The sequence below is a fragment of the Mixophyes fleayi genome, chromosome 2 (assembly GCF_038048845.1).
Source record: "Mixophyes fleayi isolate aMixFle1 chromosome 2, aMixFle1.hap1, whole genome shotgun sequence".
Classification (NCBI taxonomy): Eukaryota; Metazoa; Chordata; class Amphibia; order Anura; family Limnodynastidae; genus Mixophyes; species Mixophyes fleayi.
This window is the reverse complement of record NC_134403.1, coordinates 377,010,514-377,033,695: the sequence shown is the minus strand read 5'-3', so window position 1 is coordinate 377,033,695 and position 23,182 is coordinate 377,010,514. Positions and strand designations below refer to the sequence as shown.

At 49.6% G+C, this 23,182-nt stretch overlaps 1 protein-coding gene across 2 annotated transcripts in view; it reads right to left on the bottom strand.

The window, feature by feature from the left end:
- The window catches only part of CBS (cystathionine beta-synthase), a 48,800-nt gene extending 33,196 nt beyond the window's left edge, over window positions 1–15,604 (bottom strand). For both annotated transcript variants that reach the window (XM_075197567.1, XM_075197568.1), the window contains exons 1-11: window positions 15,499–15,604; window positions 8,036–8,229; window positions 7,671–7,777; window positions 7,301–7,435; window positions 5,566–5,645; window positions 4,883–5,017; window positions 4,319–4,388; window positions 2,989–3,080; window positions 2,138–2,263; window positions 1,886–1,970; window positions 1,691–1,796 (exon numbers count right to left, since the gene is read on the bottom strand). In XM_075197567.1, coding sequence (XP_075053668.1) covers window positions 1,691–1,796; window positions 1,886–1,970; window positions 2,138–2,263; window positions 2,989–3,080; window positions 4,319–4,388; window positions 4,883–5,017; window positions 5,566–5,645; window positions 7,301–7,435; window positions 7,671–7,777; window positions 8,036–8,223 — 1,124 coding nt within the window. In that variant the 5' untranslated portion in view covers window positions 8,224–8,229; window positions 15,499–15,604. The remainder of the gene's footprint in view (window positions 1–1,690; window positions 1,797–1,885; window positions 1,971–2,137; window positions 2,264–2,988; window positions 3,081–4,318; window positions 4,389–4,882; window positions 5,018–5,565; window positions 5,646–7,300; window positions 7,436–7,670; window positions 7,778–8,035; window positions 8,230–15,498) is intronic.
- Window positions 15,605–23,182: the final 7,578 nt, after the last annotated feature.

The window sequence follows — 23,182 nt, the reverse complement described above, 5'->3', positions numbered from 1 at the left end:
ACTCTGAAAAGTCACAGGACATTTATACTGAATTTGGCACCAAGTTTAGAGAACATTGATTGTATGAGTGTAAGGCTTGGAAGTCCAGTTGCTGTGCCTCAAGGAACAATTCTTGTAACTGTGCTAGCTAGAGGTTCGAGATGGGGTGCTGGACCAGACACCCCAAACCTTTAAAAAAGTTGCCAGCCTGGCTAATATTTACCGAGAGGGCACATTACATTAAAGGGTTTTGGCCAGCAGTGTCGACAACAGATTCTAATTGCCCTAGTTACGTTGTGCTGGGGAGAAACATCCACTTCCTATTTTGTTGGAGTCATGAATCAGCTTAAGGCCAACATGTGTAGGGAACCCATCGAAGTATCATGCGTGGAGGTAGATAATCTGGCATCTCACCGACCCACCACTGTCACGTAAGTGATCGTGACGATAGGGAAAGTTTTCCAAGTTGCTGACCCTAAAACTGAGACAACAAGTAGAACAAAGCACAGGGGACAAGGGTAACCGCATTACCTTGGGAATGAACATCCTCTTGTGGGGAAGCCATTACCAAATAACTATTTCTGTTAATAACACTACCCTCGTTTCTGTCCCCCAAGTCCGATGCCTTGGGGTCATCCTTGATTCCTCCCTCTCATTTACGCCTCACATTCTGTCCCTCTCTAAATCCTGTTACTTCCACCTTCGGAATATTTCTAAGATACGTCCCTTTCTCACCACGGAAGCCACGAAAACCCTTGTTCACTCGCTTATTATCTCTCGCCTTGACTACTGTAACCTCCTTCTCTCTGCCCTACCTGATTCTCGCCTTGACCCTGTTAAGTCTATCCTCAATGCTGCTGACCGCCGCATTTTTCTCTCCCGCCGCTCTATCTCTGCGGTCTCCCTCCAACAGTCACTACATTGGCTCCCCATACCCTACAGAATTAAATTTAAACTCCTCACCCTCACCTTTAAAGCTCTTAGCCAATCTTCCCCTCCCTACATCTTCAATCTCATCTCTACCTACACTCCTACCCGCCCCCTCCGCTCTGCCTCTGACCCCCGTCTCACTGCTTCACTGATCACCTCTTCTGACTCTCGTCTTCAGGACTTTGCCCGGGCTGCTCCCCAGCTGTGGAACGATCTTCCACGTTCCATCAGGTGAGCATCTACTCTCAAAGGCTTCAAGCGTGCCCTTAAGACTCATTTCTTTATTCAAGTCTATCAGTCCTCCTAACTTCCTTGTCCCGGCTCTCTCCCCCAGTTAGTACCACCCTTTATGTGTCTCCCCCTTCCCTTTAGGTTGTTAGCTCTCATGAGCAGGGCCCTTTGTGGCGCCTTACAAGTCAAAGATAATAATAATAATAAATAATAATAATAATAATGGAAACCTGAGGAAAACAGGAAAGCGCTGGAATTCTACCACTATGTAGTCACACGGGCTCTCCTTCAGAGATACTTACCAATGAAGGACCTAAAAGCATACAGTACAAAGACTGCAAGATGTATGGTACAATTATCGGTTCAACCATCTGTATTCCACAACATACCACCCACAGGTGAACAGACAGGGTAAGGGATTCAATGGGGGCACCGAAGACTATGTTAAAGACTTGTGGAACCCAGAAGGGAGACCGGGCACCTGCTTGAGAAATACCTCAGGAATCTTTTAGTGTTACACAGGTGTTATACACGTAGGTCTGTATCTTACATGTAATTCCTCACAGAATCCGGCAGGATCACAACACATCTCTGTCCTTCCTTCAGTTCCTTTGCTGCTTCCACAGCCACACTCATTGCACTTCCAGAACTGCCCCCTGCAGAGGTAAGCGTGGAATATTAATACCCCATCGCGTATATTCTGTACATAGAGTATCCATACTTGTTCTGGAGCAGGAATACTCACCACACAATAGTCCCTCTTCCCTGATCAGAGCACGAGCCATCACAAAGGATTCCTCATCGTTTGATTTATACCATTCGTCAACCACCTGACAGAAATAACCAATGAGAAACTACTAACAATTTTCCCCCACACCTCATCATATGCTCTCACCCCTAATCCCCCCTCATTACATCCTCTCACCCATACCCCCAAACCCACCTTCCCCCCCCCCCCCCCCCCCCTCCTTACATCCTCTCAACCCCTAATCCTCACCATTCGATCCAGCACTGTTGGAATGAAGTCATATCCGATTCCTTCCACCTCATATCCAGTCTTGTCAGTCCGATTGAGCTCCTCAGGCTCTGCTAGAATAGAACCTTCTGGATCCACCCCAATTACCTGAGACGGTAGTTTAGTCACAAGGCTATTTTACAAATCTAAATTGCACATTTTACACCTTAAATAAATGTGCCTAGTAAGCCATCAACCCATGTCTGACACATTGCTGATGCATGACTGTGGTCTGCACAGACAAATACATTGACAAAGCCAGTGGTATGATGTTATTTAAGGGGCATGCTCTCATGTGCCTAGTTTTTAGGCCATTCTCAGCACCAGTTTTGGTCATTGACTTAAAGCTGTTCTGCCACTGTTTTATTGCACAAGGCTGAAAATACTCCTCCATACTTTTGTACAACAGCTGCAGTGGAGAGTCCGGGATTGAACAATGCATTCTACCTTCATGTTCAATATTAATGTCACTTGGTTTACCTTTCTCTTGAAATGGAGAAATACGGTAAGTTGAATAAATTCTGAGTTCTATCTCTCCCTATCCATTTGCTGTGTGACGGCTCGGTGTATAAAATGGGGGAATTGTGTGTTATCAGAGCTTCCACACGGTTGTAGTATTCACAGGATCTGAATCCATTTCCATTTCAAGCCAGAGGGTTAGATTTTAGAATAAACCTGGACTACCGAGCTCCCCACTCTTCTGGAAGCCCCTGGCCCGCCACACTATCCCCCCCATTCCCTTGGGCTTCAGTTTTAGGTATTGGCAGCTCTGCTTAGAAAGGTGGGAGTGGTACCATATCCATGTTAGATTTAAAGCTCCTGTATATGCTCACCTTGCAATTTGGACACTTCTCTTTCAGCTTTCGGGCAAGTCCAGTAATTGTCCCTCCAGTTCCAGCACCAACTACCACCATGTCCAGCTGTCCTAGTAAAAACAAACACAGACACTCACAGCTGGTTCATATCACATCAGTCCATACTAGATACTTCTACTAAGTGACCTGATGATCTTACTACTAATCTATATGAAACCTACACATGGAACATTTACATACAGCCTTAGAGCTGGCGGAGGGGACTGGAGGGAGTAGTAGGAAAATTATAGTTGTATTCAGAGGTGAAAAACAACACAGATAGCTCTGTGATTGGATAATCAGTGACTGGCTGAGTGGTGCCCCGGAGCGTGCGTCATTCTGTATTACACGTTCCTTGAGAGCACGGTTTCAGGGCTTGTGTTTTTTCCTCCTTATAGATTACAAGCTCCCGCTGGATTGCAGCAGTGTGCGTAAGCACTTGTGCCCATGTACATGTAATAACACTCATGGGCTCTCAGTGCATGCTTTCACTGCCACATACCCATCCCCTATGAGCCCCCCCCCCCTCCTCTACACCCCCCCATATCCCCTGCGCCCCCCTCTACACCCCCCATATCCTCTGCGCCCCCCTCTACACCTCCCCCATATCCCCTGCGCCCCCCTCTACACCTCCCCCATATCCCCTGCGCCCCCCTCTACACCTCCCCCATATCCCCTGCGCCCCCCTCTACACCCCCCATATCCCCTGCGCCCCCCTCTACACCCCCCATATCCTCCCCCTCTACACCTCCCCCATATCCCCTGCGTCCCCCTCTACACCTCCCCCATATCCCCTGCGCCCCCCTCTACACCTCCCATATCCCCTGCGCCCCCCTCTACACCTCCCCCATATCCCCTGCGCCCCCCTCTACACCCCCCCCATATCCCCTGTGCCCCCCTCTACACTGCCCCCCATATCTCCTGCGCCCCCCTCTACACCCCCGCCCCCATATCCCCTCCCTCCTTTACACACACATGCTAAAGAGGCATGTACCAGTGACACAGTGAGAAAGCACAGCTGTTATGTTCCCAGGCTCATGGTGACAATGTATATTCTGTGGTTACTAATTGATAACTATATATCTGCCAACACCAGTCCGTGTTTTCAGTAGCTTGATGGAGGCTAGTAGTAGAACACTGATAAGTGACTAATTGTGGTAAATATTGTGTACGTGTAAAGTGTTGTGTAATTGGGAGACTCTCTCCCTGCTGTAACCTCCAGCCCCCCACGCTTATCCAGTGTTACAAGGCCTTTTATTTTATTCTTTGAAAAGAACATTTAGTTACCCCCTACACATGATGTACGCACCGTCACACTGCTGTAGGATTTCCTCTGCGGTGCTGTCATAGTGGGCAAGAGGATTGCTGGCGTTCCGGTACTAGGAACATAAGACAAGAGTCACAAACTGTGGAGTCACATGGCGACCACCATCCTCTGCCTCCTCTCCCCCCCCCCCTCATACAGTGGCTCATGCCTCCTCCCATAGCCACTACTGAGCCTGGAGACGCCTTCCACTGCCCTATTGTACCATCCCCCTCCCCAGATTGCACATGCTATGCCTCCCCATTCTGTGTCTTACTCCACCTTCTGCAATTCTTAAACAGCCAACACTCTGTACCTCAAGCCTCTCACGATATCCTACAGGTTCCATTCCTTTCCTCGTGCTGCCAATCCTCCTCACACCACCAGGTCCCCCCTTCTGTACCTGAAGTCTTCACTACAGCCCCCCCCCTCACTAAGCCTCATACCGCCACATCCCCCATTCTGTACCTGAAGTCTTCACTACAGACCCCTGGTCACTGAGCCTCACACCGCAGCCACCTCGTGTCTCCTGACAACTCATGAAGTAACAGCCCTTTGTCCTTCCAGTACCTGATCCAAGATGTGAGAGTCAGGGATCTCGTTTTTCAGTCGCCACGCTACTCCCACATGAGACTCCGGGGAATCAAAGCGGGCATTCGTAGGAGTCCGGACAATCTCTGCTCCCAAAGCACGGAGGACATCTACCTACAGGGACAGAACACAGGGGCTTCTTCACAACAATTGTACTGTTTTATATTACAGTCATGTAATAAGTTACAAAACAGGAACTATTCCATAACAAACTTAGACGTCTGCAGAATTACATCCCGGAATTTATAACAAAACATGATACTGCTATACTGAAAGCTGCGAGTCTGTATCATAATTATTTCGAAGAGCGGAATTAGATGCCAACGACACGGAACACTTACCCAGATATTGGAAAGCCCCCCATTTATATCATCACTTATTCTGAACACTGACACAGAGAGGGGAAAGCAGTTACACAGGTCTCTTATTCCCACCCGCAAACCAGCTTCTGTCAAATCACAAGGTGTCACTAACATCCACAGCGCCCCTCCCCCCCTCTCCAAGACCCACTGGGCATAAACATATAAACAGCACTGACAACTTCCGTTACAGGTCCTAGTGGCAGAAATCCTTCCAGACTGTGCTATAGTGACGTCATCCCAGGCAGTAGGCAAGGTAGTAATTCGGATTATCCCCTTACTTACAATTATTACTAAGCTTACCTTTTCCATACTCATCTTTTCAGGCATCACTATAATACAGCGATATCCCTTCACTGCTGCCGCCAGGGCCAGACCGATACCTGGGGAGGAAGACGGCGTATTATAGGATAAAATGCAGTACAAAAGACAGATATTATAGGATACATACGTATGCGTAATATTGTGTACTCCCGCTGTGGGAGAAACGGGACAGGAACTGAAAGATAAGGGTCTGACAATATTTTATACTCACTCAGCCTTATGTCACTTCTGCCACATCCAAAATAAAAAGGCCATAGACGTTCTACTCGCAACGAGAGTCAGATAACAAGATAGTATCCCTCTTTCCCTGTGTCTCCCTTCGTTTGTCTCTATTATGCCCTACCTAAGGGTAACCTTTTACATTCCTAACGTAAATAGAACAAATTATTCATTATGGAAATTATTAAGACATCCAATGTGCTCAATAAAATGCAGAATGGAGACCAGGGGGTAAATGTATCATACCCCGGTTTTTTCAGCTCGCGGGAGATCGACGTCTTCGCAGCTAAAATTTAAAGGGGCGATGGCTTGTAAAGGCAAGTTTGCCTTTACAAGCCATCGCCCCTTTAAATTTTAGCTGCGAAGACGCCGATCTCCCGCTAGCTGAAAAAACCGGGGTATGATACATTTACCTCCAGGGGGTAAATGTATCAAGCTGAGTTTCCGTCAGATTTGAAATGCAGAAATGTTGTCTATAGCAACCAGTCAGATTCTAACTATCATTTATTTAGTACATTCTACAAAATAATAGCCAGAATCTGGTTGCTTATAGCAACATCTCCACTTTCACACCCGTCGGAAACTCACAGCTTGATACATTTACGCCCAGGAGATGGGAAAGAGGCGAGGCGAGCCCCGGGAGTCCAGAAGACATGGATAGTGCAGAACGGAAGAATGAAACTGAAAATAAGAGGATTATGGAACAAAAGCAACAAGTTCCCCAGGGAAATGTCAGATTGTCTATTTTTCTATATCCTAAAATATTTCCATGACCCATACTATAACACATGATTCACATACAGTTAGAGAGCACTAATTGCTTGCTATTACTGAACACTATTATGACAACCAAATAACAAACCTGACAAGTAACATAACCCCAAGGCCACAATGCCAGTCTAGACCTGTCTGACTAGTCCTCGAGGAATTTATACCGAACCAGTAAATAAGCAGTCACATAAAACTTTATTAACCAAGAATTCAACATGCCTAAGGCTGGGTGCACATGCATTTCATTGTAAAGTAGAGTGATGTCCCAGCAATATCAAACTTAAAGCAGTACATAGATTAGATTCATTGTAGTATAAAATAATTACAATTTTCAAACACAGTTGCAAATATGAAAGTTTAGAGAATAGTTCTATGAATGAGAAATTGTGAGTCAGTACCTTTATTACCCCAACTACGCTCCTCTCTGGAGCGCATATTGTCTTCCCAGATTGCCTTCTATAGTCACTGGCACTAGATCTGCCTATAATGAATCCTATACTGTCCCATCATACCATTCCACCTGCAATGTTTAGTTTCCTTAAGCACATTTTTATACTCCCCAATCCTCGCTCCACTCTCCGATCCTCGCTCCACTCTCTATTTTGCACTCCCCGATCCTCACTCCATTCTCTATTTTGCACTCCCCGATCCTGCAATTCTGTTTCATTCTCCATGACAGCCATGAACAATAGGTCTAAGCAAGTTTATACCTCTCACTCCTTACCTGTGTTTCCAGAGGTTGGTTCTATGATGGTGTCTCCTGGCTTGAGGATCCCCTCTCTCTCAGCATCTTCCACCATCCGCAGACTGATGCGATCTTTCACACTGCCACCCGCATTAAAAAACTCACATTTGGCCACTGTGAGGAGCAGATATTTGGAGGGTGAGGTTTTATAGACATTACATTTACTGTTCGTGTTGTAGAGTGGAGAGAGGTAATTCTGTGGATTACAGATAGCACAGTAGTGTGCAGGGGCTACGAGCCGTAAAGTTCCCTGCAGACAGAACTGTATGGGCAACTGGCAGGACAATCTGTGACAGGCGGGGGAACACATGGAGCATTTTAGCTGTTAGACAAGATGGTGGATACTCACGTAGTTCACACTTCAATCCATGCCTCTTTCCAATCTTATTGATCCGGACCAGGGGAGTGTGTCCAATCTTCTGCAGAATGCTGGGGAGGATGGGGGGACAGGGGGTGCTGAAAGTAGAATGACCTTTTCAGTGTTGGAGTTTCACATTTCCAGCATTGTTTTATAGAGACAGGATTTTTGGGGTCTATGAAACTGTAGAACAGCATCAGCGCCAAATGGATATTCTCAAATTCTTTATTAGACTAGAAGCCATGATACACAGTATAGTTTCACGGGTATTTATACAGAGATGCATGACAACATACAGAGGTATATGGCATCACAGATCAGTGCTCCACAGAAGCGCTCGTTCCTACCCTACTCACAGTGGCACACAATGATGTGGGGAGTCAGCCTGTGATTTTCCCAACTGCCATGTGCACTTGCTAGGAAGGTCTGGGCGAATCCACTTCCTGTCTGCAACAAGCTCCGCCTCGACACTGCCATTGGCCACAAGGTTCTCCGCAGAGTGGGGGCAGGTGACTGATTCTGCAACGGGGGGGACAGACGGCATGATGACCTGTGAAAGGAATTAATCAGTAAGAGGCTGACACAGTTTTGTCACTCCTTATACCTAAGTGGGGTGTATACGGTGGTATGACATGCCGCCACTTCTCCTTCTGCCTTCACTGTATCACTATTACATTCCAAACACTTTTCTATTAGATTTTTAATACCACCACTTCGACCACTGACCAAGATTGTATGCTACATCCACCCAATTCGAGGGACAAAAGGATCTCTTCACTGTGTATTTATGGCTCTGAGAACTATTGCAGGAGGAATGTTTCTACTCTCTGATGACTCTGAAGTATAAATAAAGCTTCTGTCCTCTCAATAGTGTCTGCTCCTGACTAATACGAACCTCTGCCACTAAGCCAAGCAGAAACATCACCCTGTCCATTTCATCTAGGAGAGTTTACTCTGACTCCATGAACTTGGGCTCAGTGGCTGAAAAAGGATTATTCTCATTCAGTGAACACACTGAGCCCAGGTTCATGGAATCCGGACGTTGATGCAGTTATCAGGAGAAGGAATAACTTGGGTATCTTGTGCATGGACTGTTCTCTAGGAAAAATACACCTAACACGTAAAAAGCAATCACTCACATCTAGGACAGGTGCAGAATGTACATAGGTAATGATGACTCATCGTTTCCAGGACCAGTGCACAGAATAAACATACACCAACACTGCACCTCCAGGACCATACACAGCTGTTATTAACCATCTCTCCGCCATACACCTTGCCCCCCCCCCTCCCACTGACCTGTGAGACGTACCCCTCTACGCCTCCTTTACCTCTCAGACGTACCCCGGCCGGCCTCCCTCCTCTCTCAGACGTACCCCGGCCGGCCTCCCTCCCCTCTCAGACGTACCCCGGCCGGCCTCCCTCCCCGACGTACCCCAGGCGGCCTCCCTCCCCGACGTACCCCAGGCGGCCTCCCTCCCCGACGTACCCCAGGCGGCCTCCCTGCCCTCTCAGACGTACCCCGGTTGGCCTCCCTCCCTCTATTCACCTCCCAGACGTCCCCCCTCCCTCACTTCAACACCCAGACGTACCCCGGCCTCCCTCCCTCACTTCACCTCCCAGACGTACCCCGGCCTCCCTCCCTTCACCTCCCAGACGTCCCCCGGCCTCCCTGCCTCACTTCACCTCCCAGAAGTCCCCTGGCCTCCCTCCCTCTATTCACCTCCCAGACGTCCCCCCTCCCTCACTTCAACACCCAGACGTACCCCGGCCTCCCTCCCTCACTTCCCAGACGTACCCCGGCCTCCCTCCACCTCCCAGACGTCCCCCGGCCTCCCTTCACCTCCCAGACGTCCCCCTGGCCTCCCTCCCTCTATTCACCTCCCAGACGTCCCCCCTCCCTCACTTCAACACCCAGACGTACCCCGGCCTCCCTCCTTCACTTCACCTCCCAGACGTACCCCGGCCTCTCTCCCTCACTTCAACACCCAGACGTACCCCGGCCTACCTCCCTCACTTCACCTCCCGGACGTACCCCGGCCTTCCTCCCTCACTTCACCTCCCGGACGTCCCCTGGCCTCCCTCCCTCACTTCATCTCCCAGACGTCCCCTGGCCTCCCTCCCTCTATTCACCTCCCAGACGTCCCCCCTCCCTCACTTCAACACCCAGACGTACCCCGGCCTCCCTCCTTCACTTCACCTCCCAGACGTCCCCCGGCCTCCCTCCCTCCCTTCACCTCCCAGACGTCCCCCGGCCTCCCTCCCTCTATTCACCTCCCAGACGTCCCCTGGCCTCCCTCCCTCTATTCACCTCCCAGACGTACCCCGGCCTCCCTCCCTTCACCTCCCAGACGTCCCCCGGCCTCCCTCCCTTCACCTCCCAGACGTCCCCCGGCCTCCCTCCCTTCACCTCCCAGACGTCCCCTGGCCTCCCTCCCTCTATTCACCTCCCAGACGTCCCCCCTCCCTCACTTCAACACCCAGACGTACCCCGGCCTCCCTCCTTCACTTCACCTCCCAGACGTCCCCCGGCCTCCCTCCCTCCCTTCACCTCCCAGACGTCCCCTGGCCTCCCTCCCTCTATTCACCTCCCAGACGTCCCCTGGCCTCCCTCCCTCTATTCACCTCCCAGACGTCCCCTGGCCTCCCTCCCTCTATTCACCTCCCAGACGTCCCCCCTCCCTCACTTCAACACCCAGACGTACCCCGGCCTCCCTCCCTTCACCTCCCAGACGTCCCCCGGCCTCCCTCCCTTCACCTCCCAGACGTCCCCTGGCCTCCCTCCCTCTATTCACCTCCCAGACGTCCCCCCTCCCTCACTTCAACACCCAGACGTACCCCGGCCTCCCTCACTTCACCTCCCAGACGTACCCCGGCCTCCCTCCCTCACTTCCCCTCCCAGACGTACCCCGGCCTCCCTCCCTCACATCCCCTCCCAGACGTACCCCGGCCTCCCTCCCTCACATCAACACCCAGACGTACCCCGGCCTCCCTCCCTCCACCTCCCAGACGTACCCCGGCCTCCCTCCCTCTATTCACCTCCCAGACGTCCCCCCTCCCTCACCTCCCAGACGTACCCCAGCCGGCCTCCCTGCCCTCTCAGACGTACCCCGGTTGGCCTCCCTCCCTCTATTCACCTCCCAGACGTCCCCCCTCCCTCACTTCAACACCCAGACGTACCCCGGCCTCCCTCCCTCACTTCACCTCCCAGACGTACCCCGGCCTCCCTCCCTTCACCTCCCAGACGTCCCCCGGCCTCCCTGCCTCACTTCACCTCCCAGACGTCCGCCTGGCCTCCCTCCCTCTATTTACCTCCCAGACGTCCCCCCCTCCCTCACTTCAACACCCAGACGTACCCCTGCCTACCTCCCTCACTTCACCTCCCGGACGTACCCCGGCCTCCCTCCCTCTATTCACCTCCCAGACGTCCCCCCTCCCTCACTTCAACACCCAGACGTACCCCGGCCTACCTCCCTCACTTCCCCTCCCGGACGTACCCCGGCCTCCCTCCCTCACTTCATCTCCCAGACGTCCCCTGGCCTCCCTCCCTCTATTCACCTCCCAGACGTCCCCCCTCCCTCACTTCAACACCCAGACGTACCCCGGCCTCCCTCACTTCACCTCCCAGACGTACCCCGGCCTCCCTCCCTCACTTCCCCTCCCAGACGTACCCCGGCCTCCCTCCCTCACATCCCCTCCCAGACGTACCCCGGCCTCCCTCCCATCAACACCCAGACGTACCCCGGCCTCCCTCCCTCCACCTCCCAGACGTACCCCGGCCTCCCTCCCTCTATTCACCTCCCAGACGTCCCCCCTCCCTCACTTCACCTCCCAGACGTACCCCAGCCGGCCTCCCTGCCCTCTCAGACGTACCCCGGTTGGCCTCCCTCCCTCTATTCACCTCCCAGACGTCCCCCCTCCCTCACTTCAACACCCAGACGTACCCTGGCCTCCCTCCCTCACTTCACCTCCCAGACGTACCCCGGCCTCCCTCCCTTCACCTCCCAGACGTCCCCCGGCCTCCCTGCCTCACTTCACCTCCCAGAAGTCCCCTGGCCTCCCTCCCTCTACCTCCCAGAAGTCCCCCCTCCCTCACTTCAACACCCAGACGTACCCCGGCCTCCCTCCACCTCCCAGACGTACCCCGGCCTCCCTCCCATCAACACCCAGACGTCCCCCGGCCTCCCTCCCTCACTTCACCTCCCAGACGTCCCCCGGCCTCCCTCCCTCCACCTCCCAGACGTCCCCTGGCCTCCCTCCCTCTATTCACCTCCCAGACGTCCCCCCTCCCTCACTTCAACACCCAGACGTACCCCGGCCTCCCTCCCTCACCAGACGTACCCCGGCCTCCCTCCACCTCCCAGACGTCCCCCGGCCTCCCTTCACCTCCCAGACGTCCCCCTGGCCTCCCTCCCTCTATTCACCTCCCAGACGTCCCCCCTCCCTCACTTCAACACCCAGACGTACCCCGGCCTCCCTCCTTCACTTCACCTCCCAGACGTACCCCGGCCTCTCTCCCTCACTTCAACACCCAGACGTACCCCGGCCTACCTCCCTCACTTCACCTCCCAGACGTACCCCGGCCTCCCTCCCTCCACCTCCCGGACGTCCCCTGGCCTCCCTCCCTCACTTCACCTCCCAGACGTCCCCCGGCCTCCCTGCCTCACTTCACCTCCCAGAAGTCCCCTGGCCTCCCTCCCTCTATTCACCTCCCAGACGTCCCCCCTCCCTCACTTCAACACCCAGACGTACCCCGGCCTCCCTCCCTCACTTCACCTCCCAGACGTACCCCGGCCTCCCTCCCTTCACCTCCCAGACGTCCCCCGGCCTCCCTGCCTCACTTCACCTCCCAGAAGTCCCCTGGCCTCCCTCCCTCTATTCACCTCCCAGACGTCCCCCCTCCCTCACTTCAACACCCAGACGTACCCTGGCCTCCCTCCACCTCCCAGACGTACCCCGGCCTCCCTCCCATCAACACCCAGACGTCCCCCGGCCTCCCTCCCTCACTTCATCTCCCAGACGTCCCCCGGCCTCCCTCCCTCCACCTCCCAGACGTCCCCTGGCCTCCCTCCCTCTATTCACCTCCCAGACGTCCCCCCTCCCTCACTTCAACACCCAGACGTACCCCGGCCTCCCTCCCTCACTTCCCAGACGTACCCCGGCCTCCCTCCACCTCCCAGACATCCCCCGGCCTCCCTTCACCTCCCAGACGTCCCCCTGGCCTCCCTCCCTCTATTCACCTCCCAGACGTCCCCCCTCCCTCACTTCAACACCCAGACGTACCCCGGCCTACCTCCCTCACTTCACCTCCCGGACGTACCCCGGCCTCCCTCCCTCTATTCACCTCCCAGACGTCCCCCCTCCCTCACTTCAACACCCAGACGTACCCCGGCCTACCTCCCTCACTTCCCCTCCCGGACGTACCCCGGCCTCCCTCCCTCACTTCACCTCCCGGACGTCCCCTGGCCTCCCTCCCTCACTTCATCTCCCAGACGTCCCCTGGCCTCCCTCCCTCTATTCACCTCCCAGACGTCCCCCCTCCCTCACTTCAACACCCAGACGTCCCCCGGCCTACCTCCCTCACTTCACCTCCCGGACGTACCCCGGCCTCCCTCCCTCTATTCACCTCCCAGACGTCCCCCCTCCCTCACTTCAACACCCAGACGTACCCCGGCCTACCTCCCTCACTTCCCCTCCCGGACGTACCCCGGCCTCCCTCCCTCACTTCACCTCCCGGACGTCCCCTGGCCTCCCTCCCTCACTTCATCTCCCAGACGTCCCCTGGCCTCCCTCTATTCACCTCCCAGACGTCCCCCCTCCCTCACTTCAACACCCAGACGTACCCCGGCCTCCCTCCTTCACTTCACCTCCCAGACGTCCCCCGGCCTCCCTTCACCTCCCAGACGTCCCCTGGCCTCCCTCCCTCTATTCACCTCCCAGACGTCCCCTGGCCTCCCTCCCTCTATTCACCTCCCAGACGTCCCCCCTCCCTCACTTCAACACCCAGACGTACCCCGGCCTCCCTCCCTTCACCTCCCAGACGTCCCCCGGCCTCCCTCCCTTCACCTCCCAGACGTCCCCTGGCCTCCCTCTATTCACCTCCCAGACGTCCCCCCTCCCTCACTTCAACACCCAGACGTACCCCGGCCTCCCTCCTTCACTTCACCTCCCAGACGTCCCCCGGCCTCCCTTCACCTCCCAGACGTCCCCTGGCCTCCCTCCCTCTATTCACCTCCCAGACGTCCCCTGGCCTCCCTCCCTCTATTCACCTCCCAGACGTCCCCCCTCCCTCACTTCAACACCCAGACGTACCCCGGCCTCCCTCACTTCACCTCCCGGACGTACCCCGGCCTCCCTCCCTCACTTCCCCTCCCAGACGTACCCCGGCCTCCCTCCCTCACATCCCCTCCCAGACGTACCCCGGCCTCCCTCCCTCACATCAACACCCAGACGTACCCCGGCCTCCCTCCCTCCACCTCCCAGACGTACCCCGGCCTCCCTCCCTCTATTCACCTCCCAGACGTCCCCCCTCCCTAACTTCACCTCCCAGACGTACCCCAGCCGGCCTCCCTGCCCTCTCAGACGTACCCCGGTTGGCCTCCCTCCCTCTATTCACCTCCCAGACGTACCCCCTCCCTCACTTCAACACCCAGACGTACCCCGGCCTCCCTCCCTCACTTCACCTCCCAGACGTACCCCGGCCTCCCTCCCTTCACCTCCCAGACGTCCCCCGGCCTCCCTGCCTCACTTCACCTCCCAGAAGTCCCCTGGCCTCCCTCCCTCTATTCACCTCCCAGACGTTCCCCCTCCCTCACTTCAACACCCAGACGTACCCCGGCCTACCTCCCTCACTTCACCTCCCGGACGTACCCCGGCCTCCCTCCCTCACTTCACCTCCCGGACGTCCCCTGGCCTCCCTCCCTCACTTCATCTCCCAGACGTCCCCTGGCCTCCCTCCCTCTATTCACCTCCCAGACGTCCCCCCTCCCTCCAACACCCAGACGTACCCCGGCCTCCCTCCCTTCACCTCCCAGACGTACCCCGGCCTCCCTCCCTCACTTCACCTCCCAGACGTACCCCGGCCTCCCTCCCTCACTTCACCTCCCAGACGTCCCCCGGCCTCCCTCCCTCTATGCACCTCCCAGACGTCCCCTGGCCTCCCTCCCTCTATTCACCTCCCAGACGTCCCCCCTCCCTCACTTCAACACCCAGACGTACCCCGGCCTCCCTCACATCAACACCCAGACATATTCCGGCCTCTCTCCCCTCCCCGACTTACCCCGGCCTCTCTCCCCTCTCTGACTTACCCCGGCCTCCCTCCCTCCCCGCCTTACCCCGGCCTCCCTCCCTCTATTCACCTCCCAGACGTCCCCCCTCCCAGACGTACCCCGGCCTCCCTCCTTCACTTCACCTCCCAGACGTACCCCGGCCTCCCTCCCTCACATCAACACCCAGACGTACCCCGGCCTCCCTCCCCGACCTCCCTCCCTCCCCTCTCTGACTTACCCCGGCCTCCCTCCCCCCTCTGACTTACCCCGGCCTCCCTCCCCTCTCTGACTTACCCCGGCCTCCCTCCCTCCCCTCTCAGACTTACCCCGGCCTCCCTCTCTCCCCTCTCTGACTTACCCCGGCCTCTCTCCCTCCCCTCTCTGACTTACCCCAGCCTCACTCACTCTCTCACCTCCCAGACATGTCCTCACCTATGTACTTCCAATTCACCAGCTTTACCTACCACGTGTAGGTTACATGGCTATCTAGGCATACATGTCTGTCAGCTCCTGCCCTGCTGAAGTGTCAGCTCTTCAGGAGAGGCCGTTACCTGTAGGGACAGTCGCTGTGCAGCCCGCACTGTGGATCAGACACGATCTGTGCAGTGTGACAGGCAGAGCGCTGCTAGTCCGTGCAGTCTGCGCTCCTATTGGTCGCTGAGTAGGCGGTGGTCCACAGGCCTGTCTGTGAGTGGCCAGAAACCTGTCTCCTAGCAACAGCGTGCTCCAATCACAGGAGCGCAAATACACCTGTCATGTGACCGTGTGGGCGGAGACACGGAGAGCAATACAACATGACGCAACCGTGCAGCATCTCGTCAGGTACCTACCGTATAACCACATAATAGGAGGTAATTACCGTATAGCCGGACAATAGGGGTAATGAATTAACGCAATACTTTGTCTCTCAAGGTAATAACAGGTAATAATATGATGTAATACTAATAATACAGCATCTCACAAGGTAATTACTGTATAACCAGGTAATATGAGGTAATAATATGATGTAATACTAATAATACAGCATCTCATGAGGTAATTACTGTATAACCAGGTAATATGAGGTAATAATATGATGTAATACTAATAATACAGCTTCTCATGAGGTAATTACTGTATAACCAGGTAATATGAGGTAATAATATGATGTAATACTAATAATACAGCAGCTCACGAGGTAATTACTGTATAACCAGGTAATATGAGGTAATAATATGATGTAATACTAATAATACAGCATCTCATGTGGTAATTACTGTATAACCAGGTAATATGAGGTAATAATATGATGTAATACTAATAATACAGCATCTCACGAGGTAATTGCTGTATAATCAGGTAATATGAGGTAATAATATGATGTAATACTAATAATACAGCATCTCATGAGGTAATTACTGTATAACCAGGTAAGATGAGGTAATAATATGATATAATACTAATAATACAGCATCTCATGAGGTAATTACTGTATAACCAGGTAATATGAGGTAATAATATGATGTAATACTAATAATACAGCATCTCACGAGGTAATTACTGTATAACTAGGTAATATGAGGTAATAATATGATGTAATACTAATAATACAGCATCTCATGAGGTAATTACTGTATAACTAGGTAATATGAGGTAATAATATGATGTAATACTAATAATACAGCATCTCATGAGGTAATTACTGTATAACCAGGTAATATGAGGTAATAATATGATGTAATACTAATAATACAGCATCTCATGAGGTAATTACTGTATAACCAGGTAATATGAGGTAATAATATGATGTAATACTAATAATACAGCTTCTCATGAGGTAATTACTGTATAACCAGGTAACATGAGGTAATAATATGATGTAATACTAATAATACAGCATCTCATGAGGTAATTACTGTATAACCAGGTAATATGAGGTAATAATATGATGTAATACTAATAATACAGCATCTCATGAGGTAATTACTGTATAACTAGGTAATATGAGGTAATAATATGATGTAATACTAATAATACAGCATCTCATGAGGTAATTACTGTATAACTAGGTAATATGAGGTAATAATATGATGTAATACTAATAATACAGCATCTCACGAGGTAATTACTGTATAACCAGGTAATATGAGGTAATAACATGATGTAATAATAATACAGCATCTCACAAGGTAATTACTGTATAACCAGGTAATATGAGGTAATAATATGATGTAATACTAATAATACAGCATCTCATGAGGTAATTACTGTATAACCAGGTAATATGAGGTAATAATATGATGTAATACTAATAATACAGCATCTCACAAGGTAATTGCTGTATAATCAGGTAATATGAGGTAATAATATGATTTAATACTAATAATACAGCATCTCACGAGGTAATTACTATATAACCAGGTAATATGAGGTAATAATATGATTTAATACTAATAATACAGCATCTCACGAGGTAATTACTATATAACCAGGTAATATGAGGTAATAATATGATGTAATACTAATAATACAGCATCTCACGAGGTAATTACTGTATAATCAGGTAATATGAGGTAATAATATGATGTAATACTAATAATACAGCATCTCACAAGGTAATTGCTGTATAATCAGGTAATATGAGGTAATAATATGATTTAATACTAATAATACAGCATCTCACGAGGTAATTACTATATAACCAGGTAAGATGAGGTAATAATATGATATAATACTAATAATACAGCATCTCATGAGGTAATTACTGTAAACCCGGGTAACATGAGGTAATAATATGATGTAATACTAATAATACAGCATGTCATGAGGTAATTACTGTATAACCAGGTAATATGAGGTAATAATATGATGTAATACTAATAATACAGCATCTCATGAGGTAATTACTGTATAATCAGGTAATATGAGGTAATAATATGATGTAATACTAATAATACAGCATCTCATGAGGTAATAACTGTATAACCAGGTAATATGAGGTAATAATATGATGTAATACTAATAATACAGCTTCTCATGAGGTAATTACTGTATAACCAGGTAATATGAGGTAATAATATGATGTAATACTAATAATACAGCATCTCATGTGGTAATTACTGTATAACCAGGTAATATGAGGTAATAATATGATGTAATACTAATAATACAGCAGCTCACGAGGTAATTACTGTATAACCAGGTAATATTAGGTAATAATATAATGTAATACTAATAATACAGCATCTCATGTGGTAATTACTGTATAATCTTAGTACAATTTCTTTTATTCATAGGAAAAGTATTACCTTTATTTTTCTTATTGTTAATGGCTAGAAAATCATCCTCCACCAATTTGGAGAAACTATTAATAAAGGGTCCTTTGATATAGGAAGGGTAGAATTTGGACTTCTATTTAAATTTGCTAATGGAGTTATTCCTTTGATCTGCATCATTTTGTGATTCTTTATTCAAAAAAAACTTTTTTATACTCAATTTTCTTACAAATTTTTGCAGATCAATAAACAATTCAAAATCATCAATATTGCTTGTTGTAGCAAATTTTAGACCCTTTTCTAATATAAAAATTTTAGTCTGGACTCAAAGTATGTGAACTCAAATTAAATATTTTAGTTTTACATCCTGGTTCATCTACTTTTGATTCTTTCATTTTAGATTTTTTACATCCAATTTTAATTTTATTTAATTTTTTAGATATTTTTAAAGATTCTTTCCCTCTGCAGCCTCTTCTTTTCTTAATAAAAGTCTAACGGAAGATATTGAATGTTTTTCTGCGGTTTAATAATTGAGTTAGATAGTCCTCATCTAGGGGTTCATATCTGTTTTTGATCGGTAACTTGAAAGGTGAAAGACATCGTCTGTTATTAGTCCTACCATAAGGGTATGTTCTCCTATTCATAGAGGTATCATTCCTCTTCCGTATTCCTCTTCCGTATTCATATTGTCAAACTTTCAAATGCAAACAGGAGTGGAGACATGGTCCCTCGTATTGGTCTCTTGTGGCCGGGCTGTATGGTGGAGTGGCAGACCTTTTTATTGGTATGGTAACCATTCAGTGGATTATAGAAATAAGAATGTTCAGATGTATGGTTATGGATGTTTCTCTAAGGGAGCAGGTGCTGAGGCTGATAAATATGTCCACAGACCCAACGGGGCAGAAAATGCCTTTTTAGGAAAATTAAACCTTTCCTTTTTACGGGCCGGCATATTGTTTTCAGGGGTGATTTTATCACCGTTGTTAGGCCAAAGGGGAAAACTCGTACACATCGCTGAGCTCTGAAGAAGATTTTTTAGTTCGTATGGTAAGTCAAGCTGGGCTGGTAGATGTTCATATTCGTCACTCTCCAGACCTCACAAGGTTCAGATTTTTTAGAGGTAGAAGTAGGTCAAGAATAGATAGTTTTTTTTATGTTAAATGGAGCTCTGTCACATCAAATCCAAATTTGGTGGTAGTAGATTTCTCGAACCACGTTTGTCTTTGCTTGTCTTTGAACACTTCAGACACCCCTCAGAAAGGGAGGGGCCTGTGGCGTCTGAACACCAGCCTTTTGCAAGACGAGGAGGTTATTTAGGGACTTCCTTGAAGCCCAAGAAACACTTTTGGATGCAGGTTTGGGTAGGCCCAAGTGGTGGGAGAAATTCAGAGAAAGAACGTCTGCCATGCCTTGAGACGGAAACTAGATTTCCTGATCTATCTGAGGGTGGAGATAGTGAGGAAATCTCCCGGGTAAAATCCCAGATAAAAGAGTGTCAGTATGACCGATATGCCTCTTTGGTTTTGGAAAGGGACTATGGTAAGTACCACTCTCCGGATTGCTACCTTAACTGTAAGAGGTCGGTTGATGCGAAGGAGGTGAGGGCAAGATGACAGAGGGGTCCTTCGGAAAGACCAAGGAGGTATTTTGTTAGTCATGCACTCCTTCTACTCCACCCTTTTGTTTGAGAAGTTACTTATCAGAGAGGGGATGCAGCGGTTTATGATTGGGGTGCCTGGGCTTGGGGGCCCGTTACTTTCCCCTTCTCAGCACTGTAGGGTGAAGGGTCAAAGCATCTTTGATGCTGTCCTTGGCATCCGGGAGGCCGATGAGAAGTGGGGTATGTACCTTCTGGCACTGGATCAATCTAAGGCATTTGATCTTGTCAATCATGAATACCTGTGCTCAAATCTTGAAAGGTATGGTCTGCCAGTGAAGGTGGTTGATTAGCTATATACCATTTATAGACAGGCTGAGTGCTTCTCTCTTGTGAATGGTTGTGTGGGCCCTACTTTTGGTGTGTCATCTGGAGTCAGACAAGGTTGTCCCTTGTGTCCCCTCCTTTATGTATTTGAAATTGACCCTTTTATCAGGAGAGTTGAGAATGGTACAGTGAGGGGAGTGCAACTGGCTGTGGATGTTCCCTTGAAGGTAGCGGCCTACACTGATGATGTCAGGGTCATCTTGTCAGACATGGGCGAGGTGCATGGCATTGAAAATCTAATCTGTGAAAAAACAAGAAAAGAGTGAAGTTCTCTGGTTAGGGGAGGAAGGACGGCAGTTTATCCTTCCGGATGCGCTCCCTTAGGCCAAACAAGATGTTAAAATCTTAGACATTCAATTTGGTTCAGGGTGATTATGCCCAGTGAAATTGAGAACTGAAACTGGCAGACGCCACCTCTACGGTGGAGAACTGGAAGAAGTGGAAGCTGCCCTACAGAGAACGAATTCATTTGATCAAAACTTACTTGATCACAGTTTTTTTTATATGTCAGTTACATATGTTTGTTGTCAGAATCATTAAGGGTCAAGGTCAGTTCCTTGTTCTTTCAGTTGTTATGGGGGAACAAGTTGAACTTCATCAAGAGGAGTGTGACATACAAACTGCAGGATGAAGGTGGCCTGGGAATGGTAAACCCAGTGCTGTTCTTTAGTACTGCCTTCTTAAAGCTTCATCTGGGGAATCTGTTTTTGGAGTCTCCCCCTCGGTGGGTAGCTAGCATTCGGATTTGGGTGCACCCCTTTCTCAACGCATGGTTGAATGGGGGTCTGATATGAAATGTTCGAGTTAAGTATGGATACCTCCTATTTGGTTCAGGGTTTGAATTTGACAAGGAAATGGCAGATCGGAGTGGGTGAGGCAAAAAGCTCCTCTTCGAGGGTTGTCAGGACTTAGGCCTACTGAGGACTACAATGAGGGAGAACACTAACCGGTATTTTGCACTACTGAATTAGCAGGTGCAGAGTCTAAGGTACCCCTGGTATTCGCCAGGGACCCCCGCAAGGAGGTTTAAACTTCACTGCACAGGGCACGCTGGTCGCAGCCCTACTAGCCAGTTGCCGGTGTAGCAAGGGTCAGACGCTCCGGGTCAAACCAGTCGGGAATGCAAGGTACAAAGGAGAATCCAGAGGAGTAGTCAACAAGCCAAGGTCGCAGGAACAATATGGGTCACGCAGATAGAAGGATGGTCGCCAAGCCGGGTCACAACAGGAGAGCAGGAACACTAGGAGAATGTTCAGGGAAGCTGAGTAATAGGGAGATAACCAGGAATACTAGAGGCAGGAACCTGTTACTCTGGCACTCTAATGGCGCCAGAGCCAGGTTTAAATAGGGACAGGCAAACGCTGATTGGGAGAGCCAGGTGACGGCACTCTGAGGAGGAAGTAGCAGGAGAGGCAGACGGAGGCTGTATTACCGGAAGCTGCAGCGCGTCTGTTGCTAAGCAACAGAGCGCTCCGGCCGGAAGACAGGCGTCCGCCACCCGTCTGACGGGATCAGCGGGGACGGCGCCTGACAAGGGTGTTGGAGAGGAGGATTTTGCGTACTCACTTTGATGTACCCCTGTTACTTAAGGATTGCCCAGGTGATATGTGCTCAAAGGGTCTGTCTTTGGTGAATTCCAAGCGGATTCCTCTGAAGTTTAGAGAATTCACTTGGCTTGCGTTTCATGGGAGGCTCTTTGATATGGGGAACCTGAAGCATAGAGGTGTTGAAGATCGTGATTGTCTGTGGGAGGAATGTGACGGGGAGGTGTCTTAAGTGTCCTTTTAACATAGAAATTTACAAGGGACTGTCCCACGACTTAGGCCTTCCATGTGTTTCGGGGCTTAGTTACCCTGAGTGGGTGTATGGAGCGCTCAGAAGGTGTGGGGATTTTGATTTAAGCACTTGTTTTTTAGTTAGCGCAGTTGTTAGATTTTACACGAGGAGTACACAGTGTTTGGTGTCCATTAGGGGCAAAATCCCTCCCTGTAGTGAGGTGGTGGATGGTATTCTGCACAAGGTTCAGAAAATATGGGAAATGGAGAGGGCCCAGATGGATGCTGCGAACAGGGGTAAACTCTTGTGGGGGTTGAGACCTCCCTAGGTGGTAGCTAACATCTGGCAGTATCTCAATTCTTGGCTTTCTGTCCTATTCTTTCACTATTAGATTTTGTGGAAACCCCTTTTTTTTTAGTAAGGTTTCCTGACAATAAAGAAAGTGTGGATGATATTATAGATTGGTGGCAGGTTTGTTGTAATGCAGAGTATTGTGTTAGCGGATGTCATGTTTCTTTGGTGTATATAGTTATCTTATTTGTTAAGTGATATATTCGTTTTTTTGTGGTGGGATTGTAGTAGAATTGGGTAGAATTGGGTGTTATGATAATGTGAAGTTTTGTTCCTATAGGTCCCTTTTATGTTGGATATAGTCTATTTTATTTTAGACAAAGTGATATTGAATTTATTTTTGTTGCAATTTTTAATAAAAACATCACCACTTTTTTACCTTGCTGCTAGCGGTAGCACAACATCTGAGGTTTTATATTGACTGTTTACCATAAGGGTATAACTTTTTCTAATCTTGCTTTAACAACACAATTTAACTTGCAAAATTCACATTAACCTGTGATCACTTGCATAGGAAGTCTACCAGCAAGTATAATTACCCCTCCTATGTTTTCAGGATCAACAGATGTGTTGGTCACTCAGCGATGAAAAGGTCTAATTAACATGAGATTACCAGTTTCAAAAACACAACCTCTCCACACATATGCCTACTTGGGAATTCCTCTAGAAAAGTTACAGAACCCAAACATGACATACTGTCTCAGAAATCAAAACATTTTCATACAAAACACTGTAATGTTCGTTTTATCGCTACCAATAAACATTGTCCAATGTAATTATTGCGGTTCCAACGCCCAAAGAGATTTAATAGCAAAAGATAGCAGGATTTATATTAAGTCATGCTGAACCATAAAAGATATAACAATAAAC